General features: G+C 35.9%; 2 protein-coding genes across 3 annotated transcripts; one reads left to right on the forward strand and one right to left on the reverse strand.

Moving 5' to 3' along the window:
- Positions 1-11,910, forward strand: LOC109818373 (ATP-dependent 6-phosphofructokinase 5, chloroplastic). 2 transcript variants are annotated; one of them, XM_020383816.3, is made up of 13 exons: positions 3-556; positions 1,323-1,413; positions 1,907-1,980; positions 7,076-7,187; positions 7,614-7,709; positions 7,830-7,931; positions 8,062-8,136; positions 8,462-8,602; positions 8,703-8,819; positions 8,901-9,005; positions 9,101-9,181; positions 10,436-10,564; positions 11,413-11,910. In XM_020383816.3, exons 1-13 carry the CDS (start codon positions 240-242, stop codon positions 11,578-11,580), a joined length of 1,608 nt encoding a protein of 535 aa, XP_020239405.1. In that variant the 5' UTR covers positions 3-239; the 3' UTR covers positions 11,581-11,910. The 2 variants fall into 2 exon arrangements, with proteins under 2 accessions (XP_029124664.1, XP_020239405.1); XM_029268831.2 differs by lacking the exons at positions 10,436-10,564; positions 11,413-11,910 and adding an exon at positions 10,274-10,334 and having other exon boundaries at positions 1-556.
- Positions 11,911-14,616: 2,706 nt separating this feature from the next.
- On the reverse strand, positions 14,617-16,133 carry LOC109818375 (mitochondrial uncoupling protein 5). Its single transcript, XM_020383819.3, has one exon. It carries the CDS (start codon positions 15,745-15,747, stop codon positions 14,803-14,805), a length of 945 nt encoding a protein of 314 aa, XP_020239408.1. The 5' UTR covers positions 15,748-16,133; the 3' UTR covers positions 14,617-14,802.
- Positions 16,134-18,268: the final 2,135 nt, after the last annotated feature.

Genomic DNA, 18,268 nt, shown 5'->3' on the forward strand with positions numbered 1-18,268 from the left:
GTTTTGTGTGACTCCTCTCAAGGTCCAACTACTGTTGACAACAACTTCAATTTGAGTGTCCTCGGTTTCATAGGTCAAACCCAACCAGACTCGCTTGTCTCCGATTCTCTTTCCTTGTTTTCTCCGACCATCCTTAACCATTGTTTCCCTCTCCTTCTCCGGCACTCCCCACTCGCCCACCCCATTCAACTTCCTTAACCCTTCAGATTCTTCACACTCTCGACGCAGATTCCTCTGTGATGGGTTCCATCTCGCACGTGATCACCAACCCCTATCTCTCTCACCTAACCTTGAAACGCTCTTTCGGACCCCGACTCTCCCGCTCCAGTTCCCGCCTCCTCCCGCTGCCGCTGCCACCCGCCGGAGCCGCCAAGAGAGGCGGCGTGTTTGCGGTGGTTAGCAGCCCAAGCAACAGTTACGCCGGCATCGATTTCAGCGACCCTGATTGGAAAAGCAAGTTCCAGGAGGACTGGGAAGCGCGTTTCAGACTTCCTCATCTCACCGATATCTTCCCTGATGCTCCTCCTATTCCTTCCACGTTTTGTCTCAAAATGAGGTTGGTTGGTAGGTCTAGTTTCCTTTACCCTCTGAAAACTGGGGCCAGAGAAAGAAGAAAAAAAAAACTGTTTTTCAATTTTCCATATATAACTAACTATAAAGGCAATTAAACAAGGTTGCATGAGGGAACTAGACATGATACCCTTAAATAAGGCCTTTGTTGGTTTTGGTTGGGAGGGGAGACTCCTCTGAAGTGTCTTAGTTTTTCTGACAGAGATTAATCACGGATAAAATTGGGAGATAATTCGTACTATTAACGTAATTACCAAAAAAAAATAAGTTTGGCCAATGGAGGATGGTGCAGAGTATGAAATTTGTTTGAATTGGGTAGGGCCATTATAAGCCACAAAACTCCCCCACCAGATATATAATCCAATTACATGTTCAGGAATCAAACTAGAGCTTACTGATTATGTTGAAACAATTATGTTCTAGGTGTTCAGGAGATGTAGGCTGTGCCTGTATTATGGTTTTCATAATACTTGTTTTGAAAATAATTTAATAAATTTTGAATGAGAAATTGATTGTGGAATTATTTTAGAAGACAATTTGTTTTTTTTAAAAAAAGGTGAGAAGAGAATCAAACAAGCCTTTAGTCTCCATTTTTTTTTTCTCTTTAACAAAATGAAAGAAAATGCATCTTCTCTTTAACAAAATGAAAGAAAATGCATTGTTATTCCATTTTTTCCCCGTTGTATTGCCTTTCCCCGTCCAAACATACTGTTAGGGTTCTGTTGTTTGTTAATATGTTTTGTTTGTGGCAGAACTCCAATTGATAGAGACTTTCCTGGTCATTATTCTTACGATGAGGAGTGGCATGGATACATTAATAACAATGACAGAGTGCTTTTGAAGGTATGGTGGTTTTTAATTTTATTTATCTCTTGAAATCAAATTCATTGGAAGAGTTAGGTTAATCAACTACTGTTGATAATTTGGGCCTGTACCAATTAAGCTGCACTCTGGTTAACCTTTTTTTTTTTTTTCTCTGTTCATGATATGTGGGCTTTTTGCACGGCTTTCACTTAATTGTAATCTTATTAGCTCTATGCTAGTTCATGTTACCATATTACTACTACTGTTTGACTAGAACCGGTTGAGGACTTCCTTAAGTTGTGGTTCCTGATTGTTAGTTGTTTGTAAATTGTTTCCTCAACAGAGCTGTCAACTCACACTTGGACAAATTTTATTCAATTAGTGCAATTTTTTTTTTGTTCTTGCATTGATACCATTGTGTAAACAGTTGAATAGCAGTTGTTTGATGTTGATTGATGCTTTCATTCAATCATGTTTGAAAAATAGGAATTGATGCTGGATGTTAATTTTTTTGTATGCTTTGCTCTTTCAGACAATATACTATTCATCACCTACATCTGCTGGTGCTGAGTGCATTGGTCCTGATTGTACATGGGTGGAACAATGGTAAAGCATTTAATTCAGAAATTTTAAACATTAGTACACTAATTGATTAAACAGATTTCAGTCAGATAGATGAGTGTTGCAACTTGGAACGTGGGTTTGTAATGTGCGGGGGTTTTAAATGTTCAATAGGTGGCACTGAAAACTTTATCATAACAAAATGTTTCTCTGAAAGTTTCCCTAAAATTAAGAGAAAGTTTAGGGCTTTGAGAATTCAATGTCCCTTTGTAGCAGATAATAACCACGATTTTGATGGTTAAATCCATATCAATATGCCTGGTGTTTACCTTTCAATTTATTCTTAACCTGTGTTGATTTCTTGTATGTTTGTGCTAGAATTATATGCATTACTCTGTTGTTCAGTATTTCCAAATACAATTATGCCTTATATTGCGCGGTTAGCAGCTACATGAATGAATATGTTCCATTAAGCTATATGAAAATCCAAATTTTCCTTAACATCCTATATCAAGGTCTTTTATAATTATTTCTTCTATTGTTTTCAAACTAACTTAGGCTAGTTTTCATAATCTCCTAAATAGTTGTTTGTTTCTACTTTCTACATTTCTCTAAGATATATTCTTTAACCTATTTTCTTGTACTTCAAATTTTGAATCATTAACCTCAGTATTATCATTTCTTCTACAAACTTGTTTGCTTTTGTTGGCAGTTCATTGCCCAAGATTCATTACCATTAAGCGTTGCTGGCCATACAGCTATTCAATGGGTTTTTCCTTCGAGTTTGCTTCACACTTTATGGTCACAAAATTATTCCTGAAGTAGTTCTCCAATCCATTCTCCCAACTTGAATTCCATGTACAACATCCCCATCAATCTTCCCTTCACTTTGTAATTTATATCAGCAACATGTTATGATGTGATCTCCACTTTTCATCCAGAACATTGCTGACTGGAATCTTACAGAACTTGCATTTTGAATACTTTATTTTACTCCAACTTAACGTATAACCTGTTGATTCCACAACAAGGCTTACATTAGTCATTCAAAGATCTCTTATGAAGTTTATAGGAATTGTGTGTCCTTCCTCACACAAACTGATTTATTTACAATCAAGAGGAATACAATAATTAGGGGAACTAAGGTAGTAACATAAAGATAAAATCCCTAAAAATCAACCCTAGAGATAAGCTATACATTGTTACACTCTTTATAGATATCTAATTGAATCTTTTACACCGCCCTCAAGCTGGAGTGCACACACACACATATATATCATATGATCCAAGCTTATTATACATGTAGTCCACTTGAGAACCCTTGAGAGATTTTGTGAAAATGTATGCAACTTGATCGTTGGAACTAACAAAGTCGAAGGCTATGATGCACGGGCATGGTGTGGGACTGTTGTGTCCCAATGTTCGACACTTTTTCGGAGTGGACGCGCCATAGTCACAACGGAAAATTGTGTCTGCACAAATCGAACATGTCTTCATCTTGGACACCTACAAAATGGACACATCTCCACCCCGATGTGCGCGACCCAACTCTCTGACGTGTTCGGCCCAACTCTCCAATGCATGCGGCCAAACTCTTTGATGAACGGATTCGTGATTTTTTTTTAAAAAAAGGATAAAATCTCGATAAAAACATAAACAAGGTGGGGAGGATTCGAGATTTTTTCTAAAAAAAAGAAGAAAAATCTTGATACAAACATAAACAAGAAAGGGAATCGTTCTTGTCTTTCCCTACTTAACCTTTACGTAACAGAACCAGAGTTGTAGAATTGAAACTAACTGAAATATTTTTTGTTGTGGACTATGAAGCCTCTTAGTAATTCGATTTTAAGACTTAGTAATTTATAGTCATATCAATATATAATTTTTTTGTCATGTTATTCATATTATATCTTATATATATGTCGTGTCCATGTGTCCTATGTTTTTTGATTTTGCCGTATCCCCATGTCCATATTCGTATTGTGTCCCCATGTTGTGTCCAAATCTGTGCTACAGAGGTCGGTGGAAAATTCTCTCGAGTGCACCTTTTCTCTCACAAAATGGCAATCTCTTTATATGTTTCGTTTGCTTGTGGAAGACCCAAGTGAATGCAATATGAAGGTAGCGTGGTTGTCACATATTAGTTTAGCATCCTAAGTATCTCCAAATTGTAATTGTTGAATAAGTTGCTTAAGCCATGTAATTTTTTGGAAGCAATTGTTGCCATAGAACAGTACTTAGCTTCAACACTAGATTAAGCAATAGTATTTTGTTTCTGACTTCTCTATGAGATCAAATTTCCTCCAATAAGAAAACAATAGCCAAAAGTGGACCTCTTTTTTGAGGGTGATCCTGCCTAATCAGCATCAAAGTAACAAACAATCTTGGCATTGCCTTTGTCTTCATATAGTATGTGTTAAGGTCCAATTGCAAGGAATGGGACTTGAGTTCCACATTGGAAGTATGGGGTTTGTGTGGGGTTTATATGGCTTTGAGCTCTCTAACCACGATAGCTAGCTTTTGTGGTGTGATTATTGGTAGGTTCTTCTCAATTGGTATCATAGCCTTCCACCATGTCTCCCAACTGCAAATGAGTAGTGTGGGTGGTGATGCACACATTGTAGTGTTCACCCAAAACTAGTCTAGGAACTAGTGAATAGCCAAGCCTGTGTAGGCTCTAGGGTTGTAGAGCATGGTGGGATGTTAGGATCCAATTGCGAGGTATGGGACTTGAGTCCCACATTGGAAGTATAGGACTCTAATGTGGGGTTTATAAGGCCATGAGCTCTACAACTACAATAGCTAGCTTTTGTGGTGTAGTTCTCCTAAGGTTCTTATTAGTATGCCATGACTTGGTGCATTCTTGATGTAATGAAGAATGTGCATGACAACATCGAATGACTATCACAAGGAGCATTAAGGAATTGGCTTACCCACACTAACTGCAAATGTGATGTATGACCTAGTGACAGTGAGATAATTGATTTTTTCAACAGTTCATCAATATCTTCCTAGGTTTTCAAATGGCTCCCCTTGATCTATTAGAAGTTTGACATTGGGACCCATAGAGTGTCACTAGGGTAGCAATCAAGCATGTCGATCTTTGTAGGTATATCTAGAGCATACTTACTTTGTTAAATGAAAATGCTAGAAGAGGATTGAGAAACGTCAATGCCCAAGAAATATTCAAGTGGTCCCAATTCTTCTATTTGAAATTGACCGTTGATGAGATTTGAGTCAATGAATATAATCAGAGTCGTCACCATCAATGATAATATCATCAACATAAACAAGATAAATACATAGGTTGGATGAAGAACAAAGAGAAACATAGAATGATCAACCTCACAGTCAGTGATATTGAATTGAAGCAAGGTAGAACTAAAACAAACAAATAAGGCACGAGGAGATTGCCTTGGACCATATAGAGAGTGGCAAATATGACAAAAAGCAAGGGTTACCCGAGGCAATAAATCTCGGAGCTTGAGTCATATTCCCTTCTTGTAACTACCCATGTAAAAAGGCATTTTTTTATGTCCAATTGGTGATGGACCAACAACAAATAACAGCCATAGCAAGAAACAAAAAGAATTGAAGTGATTTTGGTCACAAGGGAAAAAGTTTCCCCATAATCAAGACCAAAGATTTGAGTGTAGTCTTTAGCTACTAAGTGAGCTTTGGATCCGTCAATCTATCAATCAAGCCAACCTTCACCATATACACTCAACAACAACCAACTGTATTCTTATTTGGATGCAAGGGAACAAGTTCCCAAGTATCACCAGCTTGTAAAGTAGCCATTTATTCTAGCATTCCTTGTTGCCAACAGGGATTAGCCATGGCTTCACTAGTAGACTTAGGGATAGACACAGAACCCAAGGAGGATATAAAAGAGAAATTGGAAGGGGATAAATGGTCATAATGAAGAGTACAAGGATACAATGGGACATTCAGGTGGAGTTGGCGATGACGGAGGGGTGTTTGGAGTAAATGATGTTGGGGGATCAGTGGGTAGAGTCGCCAAGGGAAGTTGTGGTCGTCGTTGATAGGTGATTAGTGATGGTGGAGCAGCAACAACAAGAGTTGGGGTAATGGGTGAAACATATAGAGAGGAATCATGGACAATGGTCTCAAATAAAAATGAAGTAGACTCAAAGAAGGTGACATCAACAAAAACAAGATATCTTTACCTGGAGTGAGAACAACAATACCCTTTTTGGGGGCAAGAGTAACTGAGAAAATTTTTTTTTAGAGTTTTGGCAGAGTTTATCTTTACCTAGAGCTAGATGATGGACAAAACAGGTATTGTCATAGACATGAAGGGGAATAGGGTATAGGTCTTGTTTTGGATACCATATCGAAATTGTGTCCTTCCTCACACACTGATTTATTTATAGTCAAGAGGATACAATGATTAGGGAAACTATGGAAATAACATAAAGATAAAATCCTTAAAAATTAGCCTTATTGATAAGCTATACATTGTTACTCTATTTACATATATCTAATCATATCTTTTACAAAGTTGTTATTGGCAAAAGGTTGTCTAATCCTATTATTAATGTAAAAAACTGTGGTTCTTATATAGTCAAGAGAATACAATAATTAGGGAACTAGGGGGATAACAGAAAGATAAAATCCCTAAAATTTAGTCCTAAAGATAAGCTAAACATAGTTACTTTATTTACAGATATCTAATCGTATCTTTTTCTAAGTTGTTATTGGAAAGGTTGCCTAATCCTATTATTAATGTAAAATACTATGTGGTCCTTCTTTTACATGATAACAGGAAATACTGAGATATGACTGCTTCAAAGATGCATTTATCTTGTTATAGTTTTTAATGTTGGCAAAGAGAAAATTGATAAATGATACAAATTTGTTATGACACCAGTTTATTAACAATCAAATAAAGGTTCGAAAATGTTCAAAATTTGTTGGACATTAGGACGTGAAAATCACAATCCCTTCAATACTTCTCTAATAACAATAATTACTTTTTTTTTTTATTTTGGATGTTCAAATAGTTGTTTTACTTCTAGTTTCCGGTTTCAATAATTTAGTATATCCTCGTGTTGTATACAGTGTTGTTTTTCTACTATTAGCATATATTCTATAAGTGGTTCTGAAAACTTTTTAGGGTTCATCGAGCTGGGCCTCGGGAAAAGATATACTATAAACCAGAAGAAGTAAAGGCAGCAATTGTTACTTGTGGAGGGCTCTGCCCTGGTCTTAATGATGTCATCAGACAGGTTAGTTTGTGATCACATTGTTTTTTTACATAGTTTTACCTTTTCTTCTGAATATGGTAAACCTGGATGGTGCTCTGGAACTTAAGATAGTGAAAAGTTTTTTGATAAATTTAACATTTTTATTTGTGATCCTGACTTTATATTACTATTAATCATCACTAAATTTTCTGGGCAATAAAATACTCGTTGCCTAAGCTATTGACAAGTTCACCTGAAATATATTTTTTGCTTTCATCGAAGTGTAACTGTCTTGAATATGTTATTAGTTTTCCCCCTCTATTGCATTTATGTACAAAATTTCAAAAAGTTTTATATCATATATTTTAAAGATGCTCCTAGTTCAACTCCCTTTTAAACTTGGTTCTAGTTATTTTGGTCACTATATTGTTTTTCAGTGTAATGACTTGAAGAATGAATTTCCTGCAGATTGTTATCACCCTTGAAATATATGGTGTAAAAAACATCGTGGGAATTCCTTTTGGTTATCGAGGATTTTCGGACAAAGAGTTGACAGAAGTGCTGGTAATCTTATTTTCCCCTACTTGCTGATTTTGGTTTAACAATTGATTCATTTAAAGGTACAATCTGTAGAAAATGAGTTCTTCCTAATGACTCTCAAATTTATTGGTTTTCCACTTACAGTTGTCAAGAAAAGTGGTGCAGAATATTCATCTTTCTGGTGGAAGCCTATTGGGAGTTTCACGGGGAGCACCTGGAGTCAGTGATATTGTGGACAGTCTGGAGGTGTTTGATTGACCTTTTTATTTACACACTGATTGATGATTTCACAGACAAGTTTTAGGTTTTTTATGATACAATACAGGTGGTAATTTGTGAGACAGATATTCCCCAATATGTATATTATTGATTTCAGGAAAGAGGGATCAACATGCTTTTTGTATTGGGTGGAAATGGTACACATGCTGGTGCCAATGCAATTCACCATGAGGTTGTCAATCCTTTAACGTTTTATCGCTTGATTGCATTCAATTTGGGTTATTTTTGTGTTCTAGATTGAGTTCCTTATGCAGAAACTTTTCATGGAAAACCATGGAAAGTCATTTTTCAAACTGACTTGATTTGCTGTGCCTTTTTTGTTTTTGTATAGTTCAGTGTTGACATTAAACTGGACATCAAAATTCTGTTATTTGAAATGTGATTTATGTGTCATATTGTAGGCTGTTCAGCAATTTTTAGATGGTGTTTTAATTTTTAGGCTTGTCATCCTAATTTGTTGCTGTCTTTTATGGACTGAGATTTTCTGTTTCTTGTAGTGCCGCAAAAGACGGATGAAGGTATCTGTAATTGGTGTGCCCAAAACTATAGACAATGATATTTTATTGATGGACAAAACTTTTGGTTTTGATACTGCTGTTGAAGAAGCGCAAAGAGCAATAAATTCTGCATATATCGAGGTATGTTACCTCTTATTCTGAGTCATGTTGACTCAGTTCATTGATATTTCTTGTCAGTACATATTAAAATAATTACATAGATTCCTTTATCTCTTATTAGGCACATAGTGCATACCATGGAATTGGGGTTGTGAAGTTGATGGGCCGTAGCAGTGGATTCATAGCAATGCATGCATCCCTGTCTAGTGGACAGGTCGACATATGCCTCATTCCGGAGGTATATATGCTAAAAATTAGTTGGATGGTCTTGTTTTCTGTCATACTGATAAGCTTATATAAGTTTTGACATGGTTCCAAGGTAGCTTTCAATTTACATGGACCTCATGGAGTATTGAGTCATCTCAAGTACCTTTTAGAAACGAAGGGATCAGCTGTAATTTGCGTGGCAGAGGGAGCTGGACAGGTGATTTAGTTCTCATATAATCAATGTCATTACCAAATAACGGAGTTTTACATTTAGACATAGAAACTTAAACTAGCTAACTGATTCTTATGCAGAATTTACTCCAAAAGACTAATGCTACAGATGCATCAGGAAATATTGTATTCGGTGATATTGGAGTATATATTCAACAAGAGGTTTGTATTATGTTTATGGGGCATACAATAATCTTAATGGGTTGATACCTGATGATAGAAAGAATGTATATTTTTAATTTGTTATACCTAGTAAATCTCAAAACAATATGGAGAAAGAACATAATAGAATTGTGTGAGAGAGAGAGAAACTGGAAAAGAGAAGATGAGAGAATATTTCAATAAGCAAAATATGTTTTCACTAACAGCACAAAGAATACAAGATAGGTTTATATAGAGCCAACCTATGTTGGCCTATAATAAAAGCAATAAATGTGACAGTAAAGAAGGAGATCACAAAATGATCTACGTTACTATTGTACTTAGTACATATAAGTAAGGAGTAAAACTATACTCCAATAGAACATCTAAACTGTCTAGAACTACTATCAAATTAATTTAACAGTATCTCAGTGTGTATAGAATATCTAACTTTTAATTTCTTCAGACTTTAGCAATGTGTATTTTAAACTACCAAGCTATGATTTTGTGATTTTGGTCTCTTGCTACATCAAAACTAAACATTATTTTGTGAATATTGTTATTCAATTTGAAGCACATCTTCATTCAATAAGGAATGATATCCTTGAAATTGAGGATTATGCTATTTGTAAAGGGCGGGAGGTTTTGGGTGACTTGAAAATAGAACTTTCCACATTTTAAGTCAACAATTATATAACTCCTACGCAAGTAGCATTGTCACAACATAATATCTTTCCAATTCTATATGAAGTTGGTAGCTGTTTAAGAGTTGTTATTTCTGAGAAGTTAGCTCTTTGCCCTTGAGCACAATAATTTTTGGGAAAGGGAAAATTTCCTTTAAAACACTTCTTGTTGTCAAAGCTTTAGATGCGGTGACATGACATAAAAGAACTTATGGTAATGCTATTTTTCTTTTTCCTATATCCTGTCAGCTATGCGTTGGCCAAAATAGAAAGCTTGTTCAACAGTTCGTTTTGAAATGAGCGAGACAAAGTACTTTGAATATTTCAATATTTTAACTTTTGATAGTGTTCTCGAAAAATTTATGATATTGAGCTTCTTTACTACCTATTATTTCTATTAAAAATAAGTGAATTCAACTGCAATTTTTAGGTCTAATGTCTACTGTTAGTATGGTTTCTGGTGCGTATCGTGCTATTTTATTTCTATCAAGGTGAAACTAATGTTTTCAATTCTTTTGTAATGGAGATTGCTACCTTCATTTAAAATTATTATTTTACTACATATTTTATGCTGACGACTGTTATATTTCAGACAAAAAAATATTTCAAGGAGATTGGTGTTCATGCTGATGTGAAATACATTGATCCAACGTATATGATCCGTGCAATTCGAGCAAATGCATCTGATGGAATTCTATGCACTGTACTTGGACAAAATGCTGTTAGTCATTTTCTCTGTCTGCCTTTTTATTTTTATCGTTGCAATGACAGCAGGGTTTGAACATATGATCTTCTGCAAGCTATCTAAATCTCTTGCTGCTAGCCAACTTTTAGCGGCTTCTCTCATTCCCTGTTAGTGCATATTTAAATTGTCAATTTATTAGTTTGTCAGATTTTTATTTTCATCACCATTTTACTGCTAACACTTTCCAGGTCAAGCAGTTATAGGTTATGTTATACTTCACTCACTAAGTTAAATGTTCAGAATTTAAACATCAATCTATGGTCCTATTTGGTTTACTTTGTTTCAGAGAAAGAAATAAAAACATGCAAATATTACTCAAACTTCAGTGTCTCCAGGCCTACAAAATGTGGAAAATATGCTTCAATTTAAGATGTCTACTGAGGACTAATCACTGTGTTTCAGAGGTCATGCTAGTGAAACAAGAGAACCTTATGTTAGCTGAATTTGCGCTTTAATTTTTTGTTCTATTTATTAGCAAGTAAATTGGTATGTTTTATATCTTCATCTTAGTATCCTTACTGACCTTCTGGTACAAAAGTGTCAAAAACCTTTAGGGAAGTGGTGCTTTTGTTTGATTTGTCCTTTCTTTGTAAGTTATTTAGTTTGACAGTTAAATTACCAGTTTCCAGATAAACTTAATTCCGCACTCTTTCATCCCAATGCCAACTTCGTTCATTTGATGCTTTCTGTAGTTTGTGAATATTGGATAAACATAGGACAATTGAATCATAAATACAATTCCTCGTGTCCAATACTTGTATGTATATCTTAAATGATATCTGTTACTTTATATTTGATACTGATGTACAGCTTTTGCACTGCAGGTTCATGGTGCATTTGCAGGATATAGCGGCATTACAGTAGGCTTATGTAACACCCACTATGCTTACTTTCCAATCCCTGAAGTCATATCTCATCCCAGGTTGGTGGATCCAAACAGTCGAATGTGGCATCGTTGCTTAACTTCAACAGGTCAACCTGACTTCGACTGATAATTTACCCTTTTTTCCAATAAGTTCAAGAAGCTTGGAAATTCAGGCTTCCAAAGAGCATGTGAAAATGTCCGGTCAATTTGTTGAACAGGCGTATGTGAAAATAATACCAAGGATGGCCTTTCCTCCTTATTAAAAAAATTGGTTATTTGTATAGCATGGCAGTTTCATGTCCTGCCAATTGCATTTAAATTAAATTTTAGAGGAATCTCCAAGCACTTTGTGCTTGATTTTGATCGATTTATAAGTTGTAACCTTATTTAACTGATCTTAGGGGCCAAATAGCCCAAATTTAAAGAGAGTACTTTGGCTATAAGCTGTTGTTTGAAATTCACGCCTTCAGTATTGGATTGCATGTTCATAATTGCAGCCCTTAAGATGAATTTGTGGCTGAATTGTGCAAGGTTCTGTAAGCCTATTGTATATATAGGATACACAACATGCCACGTGATGTAACTAACTCACGTGTCCTATATAAATGATACATGATTGAAGGGAGAAGTTACTAAGGTATTACAACAGACACATACTATATGGTCTACATTCATGCTAGTCAAACATTGCACACTAGACGTTCCATCAGACACAACCTTTCCTCATATAGAACTTCTACTTGACTCGCTCACAAACCATCGATGATTCACCAATTTGAAGATTCTAAATAAATACCAACAATCTCCACCTTGACTCTGAATCAAGGGTATCATACTTCCACAATTTTCAAAGCTACCTCCTTCTGATCGACCTCCACTAGCTCTTTTAGACAAAGTTCACCAAGTTTAAGCACCTCTCAAACATACTTCTTGGTAAAGACTTTGTAAACATATCAAAAGGATTATCATCTGAAGTAATCTTCACAACCCTCACTACTCTTGTTTCAACTACATCTCTTATGAAATGAAGCTTCACATCAATATGTTTGGTCCTTTCATGGTACATTTGATGATTAACTAGATGAATAACACTCTAGCTATCACAATGGATTTGGATGCACTCAATTCCTAACTCACCTAGCAATTCCCTTCAGCCACGGGCCGTCCTTCACTCCTTCTACCAACGCAATATACTCAACTTCTATAGTAGATAATGTTACTACTGGCTGAAGATTTGACTTCCAACTCACAACAAATCCGAACAATGTAAACACATACCAAACAGGGACTTCATTGTGTCCATATTTCCTACATAGTCAACATTCACAAATCCTTCAATTGAAGCTCTACCTTAAGATCTCTTTTGATATAGAAGTCCTAAACCTAAAGTTTTATTCAGGTATCTTAGCATCCATTTTAACACCTCCCAATGAGTTTGTCCAAGATTCCCCATGAACCCACTAATATCATTTCAACATGAGCCAAATCTAATCTTGTATAGAACATCCCATACATGATGCTTCCAACTCCACTTGCATATGGAATTGTATCCATTCTTCTCCTCTCTTCCTCAAAATCAAGAGCTTAACTTGTTGAGAGCTCTGTGTGGTGCCCCAAAGGTTTACCCACAGGTTTAGGTTATGCATCCTAAACCTTTCCACAAACTTCTTTAGGTAGCCTTGTTGAGACAAACGCATAACATTGTTCGTTTGATCCCTCTCTATATCTATCCAAAGAATGCATCTAGCAAAACTAAGATCTTTCATCTCAAATTCCGAGCTTAGCTTCATCTTAAGCTCGTCGATCGTCTGCTTATGTTGGCTAGCTACCATGACATTGTCTACATATAGGAGCAAATACAATTGATCTTCTCCTTCACGCACAGTGTAGATGCAACTATCATAACTACACCTCTTGAGTCCCATCCTTATAAAAAAATTCATTAAACTTCGGCACAAGTTAATTTGTATAATTTATTTATTAATTTTTTCAAAATTTTACTTTTAGTTTAGTCATCATATCCTTTCTTGTAGAAGTGCATTGATAAATTTTCCCAAAAATATATATTTACACTTATATATATAAATGATTCTTTATTTTTGTGTACATAATTTTTTTAGAATGTTTTGTTTTTAAATTTTAAAATAATAAAAAAATATATATTAAAAATTAATTATTTTTACAATCTAAAAATTTTGAAATTTGAGAACTTAAGTGTAATAATATTAAATAATTCTTATATTCATTATCTGCATGTCTTATATTCATTCTTCATGTAGTTTTGTGAAATTTGGATATTTGGATCCTCTCTAGTAATATTTTCTCTCTAGTCTCTCTCCAGCAACATTAATAACTATTGGATATATCTAATGGCTCAAATTTAATCTTATAAAAATTATTTAAGAAGTTACATTAATTATAAGATTAAATTTCAACTATTAGATATATCTAATGGTTATTAATGTTGATAGATAGAGGTTGGAGACAGAATATTACATGAGAATCCAAATTCAATTTTGTGTGCTACTGATCTTCATTTCTTCACACTTCCCCACACTTGCAAGGGGAAGTTTTTGTATGTGAGGCTCACTTTTATTTCTGTATAATTTCTTCCACTTCTCTCTTCTCAATCAACACTAATATTTTTAACGTCTCATTCCTTATATATTTCTTTTTCTTCTTCTCTATTTATTTATTTATTACCAAACACACAAGAGTAAAATATAAGAAGAAAAGATAATTAAATTTTTTCTTAAAATAAAATTAATTGATGTATAAATTAATTTTAAAAAATCCATATTATTGCTTAAAAAATTATTTTTAATTTATTCATAAGGTGGTTTTGACTTATTAAAAAAATTATTTTATATTTTTTCTAAACGTTTTTCCTTTAAAATATCTTAGAAAAAATTATCGAAACAAGTATAGTTTACTATTATTTTTAATATTATCTACACCTAAACTGTACCTCTAATGGTCCTTGGCTGTCAAAATTATCTTTCCATTTTTTGTAATTAAAAACCAAGTTAAGTGACACCAATCTTCATTTAAAAAAGGAAAAGGGAACTTCATAATCTGGCGTGTGGAATTACCCAAACGTAAAGAATTTTATGAATTAGCTAAAAGGGGAAAAATGATCTACCTAGGTAATAAAGACTAAGGATTAACATAATACCAATTAAATTTGAATTTTTGAACTAAATAACAGTAACACCCATCTTTTATATTATTGATATAACCCTTATCTTAAAACTAAACAAAAACACTCACGGGACAAAAGACACCTAAACAAAAACTCTTACTTATGAAACCTTTCGAAATATTTTGTTCTTCGTCATTATCTTCGCACTTAAAAATCCTTAAGTAACTTGCGCACCTGTTCCAACGTGACGAACAGGACAACCGTGAAGGGTCCCTGTCTCGAAATCGTGGGAACAAAGCCTTTGTAAAGAGCCATGGGACCCTCCGCGCGCACCGTCTTCATGGCGCAATCGAGTGCACCGGAGTACGGCGGCGCCGCCCCGGGCTCCACCTTCATGTTCATCACCCTAGTCTTGATCACGTCGACGGGGTTCGACGTGACCGCCGCCACAAACCCCGCCGCGAAACTTGCCGTCACATGGGTCCCAAGCCCGTCACCCATTACACCCCTTTCCAAAATCATCTCCTTGAACTGGTCATAAGAGGCCAGCTGCGAGGCCGTCACCAGCATGGCGCGGTTTATCGTGAGAGATGAACCGCGCCATAAACTGGTCACGCCCTCGTCTTTCACCATTCTGGTGATAGCATCAACGACGGATTTATAATTCCGTCGTTGGGCCGGTGGGAGTCTTCCATCGGCCTGCATGCGGACCATTGACACGTCGGCCGGGTTGCCGACGGCGGCGCCAATTCCGCCGGCCATGAGTCCTGCCGCGATCTTGCGGGTGAGGGGCATGGTGGTGCCGCCGGCGGAATTGGGTTCGGACCATTTCTCCTTGAGCACTTCGTAGAGCCCCATGCGGGTGGTGGAGTAGAGAAGCTGGCGGAGGATGGTGGCGGAGACGCCGGAGAAAAGCGCGGCGACGCCTTCTTGTTGGACTAATTTGACGCCGACGGCGATGGGACCTGCTTTTGCCGGACGATGCGGCGGCGCGTGGACGGAAGTTGGGTGGAAAGCGAGTGCGGGTCGGAGATTTGAGTGTTGGGTCTCTCCTTGGAGCTGCATTCGGACCTTGATTAGATCAAGAGGGTGGGTGGAGCACCCTGCGATCACGGAAGCAATGCCTCCTTCGACGAAACCTTTGACACCCATTTCGATTCAAGCCAAAAAGTTTGTTATTTTGAAAGAATCAATGAAATTGAAGAGGTGGGGTGTGGTTGATTTTGTCAGAATTTTCCGGGGAGAAATTTTGATGAGAGAAAAGAATGGAATGTAATTAAAGGGTTTGGTTTGGGTTCAAGAGGACCAATTGGAGTTTGGGTTCATTTCACTGGAGACAAGAAGATGGGAATGGAGGCCGAAGGCTATGGAACAAGAGTGAGGAACGTTGGACCATTGAGACATATGCTAAGAAAAAGCGCTATGTTTGGTCATGAAACAAAGAATAATGATTTATGTTGCTGAATTGGAGAAGGAAATTTATAGGTGTGTTTTGAAAGGAAGAAAGAAGGGTGGTGGAAGCTAGCACTCGACGCAGCAAAACCTGAAAATAAAATAATGTCAATTAATAAACGCGGTTGTGCGGGCCCTCCACATTTTTCGATATATTCTGGACTGTTTTTTTCACATGCTTATAATAGAGAGTGCGTGACGAATTTCCCATGTTTCTATTATTTGAAGTTTTGAACAATATTTAGAAAGTGTTAAAAAATTGGGAGTTCACATTAGTTTAGCCGCATTGTTGTCGATATTGCAAGTATATTTTTAGTTTTGAATTGTCCCTTGTTGTCCAAACATGAAGGAGAAGAAAAGTAGGGATTCTTTGACTTGCGTCTGGCAAGAGTGGAGACTTGGGCGTTGCAAATTGCAATGATGGATTTGACCTTGTATTTATGAGGAGTCTGAATCGGTGACTTCGGCGTTGGCTTCTCACACGTTCTCTCGTTTGAATCAGCCGCGCATCAGTCAAGTTGAAGGCTCAACGGTGTTGTTTATTTGACAAGCAGGGTGCTTGTTGGATTGAAAACATATTTTTTTTGTAAAATTATAAATAAATTAAATAAGGTTATTCTAAAATATTTATTAAAGTTGAATTAATTATTTCTTTTTGAAATCAAATATAAGTAAAAATTAATTAATTTGTACAGGTTAACTAATATTATTATGAATAAATTTTTACATCTTTAATGTTAATTAATTATGATAATAAAATTTTCATATTAATTATAATAAGAAGAATAAGTACATTGATTTAAAATGAAATTTACTATTACATGTCTTAAGTAGGGAAAAGGAAAATTTAGAATTTGGCTTAGTAGTAAAAGATTATAATAGTGTGTCAAAAATCTTGCTATCGTGATTACATATATATAAAAAAAATTATTAAGTCAGATGAAGTAATTCCCAGCAAAATTTTGAATGAGACAAATATAATACATATTGTTATTTTTAACAAGTGTGTTAGTGTTTCAGAAAAACATAAGTACAAGCAAGTTGAAGAACAGACGACACGTGCTACCTCTTGTACTGGAACCAAGATAAAGGAAAGAAAGCTTCAAGTATTAGACGAAAAGGTCAAACGAAGCCAAGTCCAGCACAAGAAGAAAAATGATCAAGCTCCAAACAAAGCACATTCATGAACGAGAAGAATTCCATATAAACCACAGACAAAAAGTTCTTCGAGCACCAGACAAAAATTAGTCAAGGCAAAGCACATCACGAGGATCAGACTAAATAAAGTCAAATGATAGATGAAATACGAAATGAGAAATGAATCAAATACCAGACGTAGGTGTGTCAAGCACAACCTAGAGCCCAACATAAGGACTCAAACGAAGGTTGGTCAAGAATCAGATAAAAGTCAACTACATATCAGACAAAGGACAACATAGACTGAAAAGCATTCCAGACGAAAACAAAGTCTATCCATCTACAATGTTGACCAGACCAAAGAAAGTCAAAGCATTAATGAATGCTCAGACGAAGATCAAGTCTTGAGATGCACATGGACTACCAAACGCAGACGAAGACTACCATGCAAGCATTTGAAGAATCAAGTCTCAAGGGACAATCCAGGCATCGTCTACAATCATACAAAAGCTCTCAATATGATCGTGCGATGAAAGGAAGAAAAGCAAGCGCAAAAGTAAAAGCATGCATGTGTCAGAAAAAGTAAATTACTTTTTCAGATATAGACAACGTCTCTACAGCTACGATGACCGAAAAAGGACAAAAAGTTCTTAGGTCTCAGTTAAAGTCCGACACTTCAGCTAACAAAACCTAGAAGACTTCATGCAATGTCTATAAACATGAAGCAACATTTAATGCAAGATCTAATGCATTAAATGAAAGATCGAACTAGTCACGAACGACTACATCTTACTTCAACGGACACTTGCAACGGGCAAATTTTACATAGACTATATATATGTCATGACTTCAAACCTGGAAAGGCTTGGCGAAGAGAGTGATTTCAAGTCCAAGAAGCACCAAAACCAGAGATAGAGCATACATAGTCAAATGTACAATGTTGTATTGTATTTATCTCTGTAGACTAAGGAGTCCTAAGTGTAACTTAGGAACATGCACCTTAGTGAGTGTAGTAAATCTTTGTATCCTCTCTGTGAGAGTAAACCACACACTCAAAAGCAAACTATCTATCATTTGTAAAGCC

This window comes from Cajanus cajan, chromosome 5 (assembly GCF_000230855.2).
Source record: "Cajanus cajan strain Asha chromosome 5, NIPB_CcT2T_4, whole genome shotgun sequence".
Classification (NCBI taxonomy): domain Eukaryota; kingdom Viridiplantae; phylum Streptophyta; class Magnoliopsida; order Fabales; family Fabaceae; genus Cajanus; species Cajanus cajan.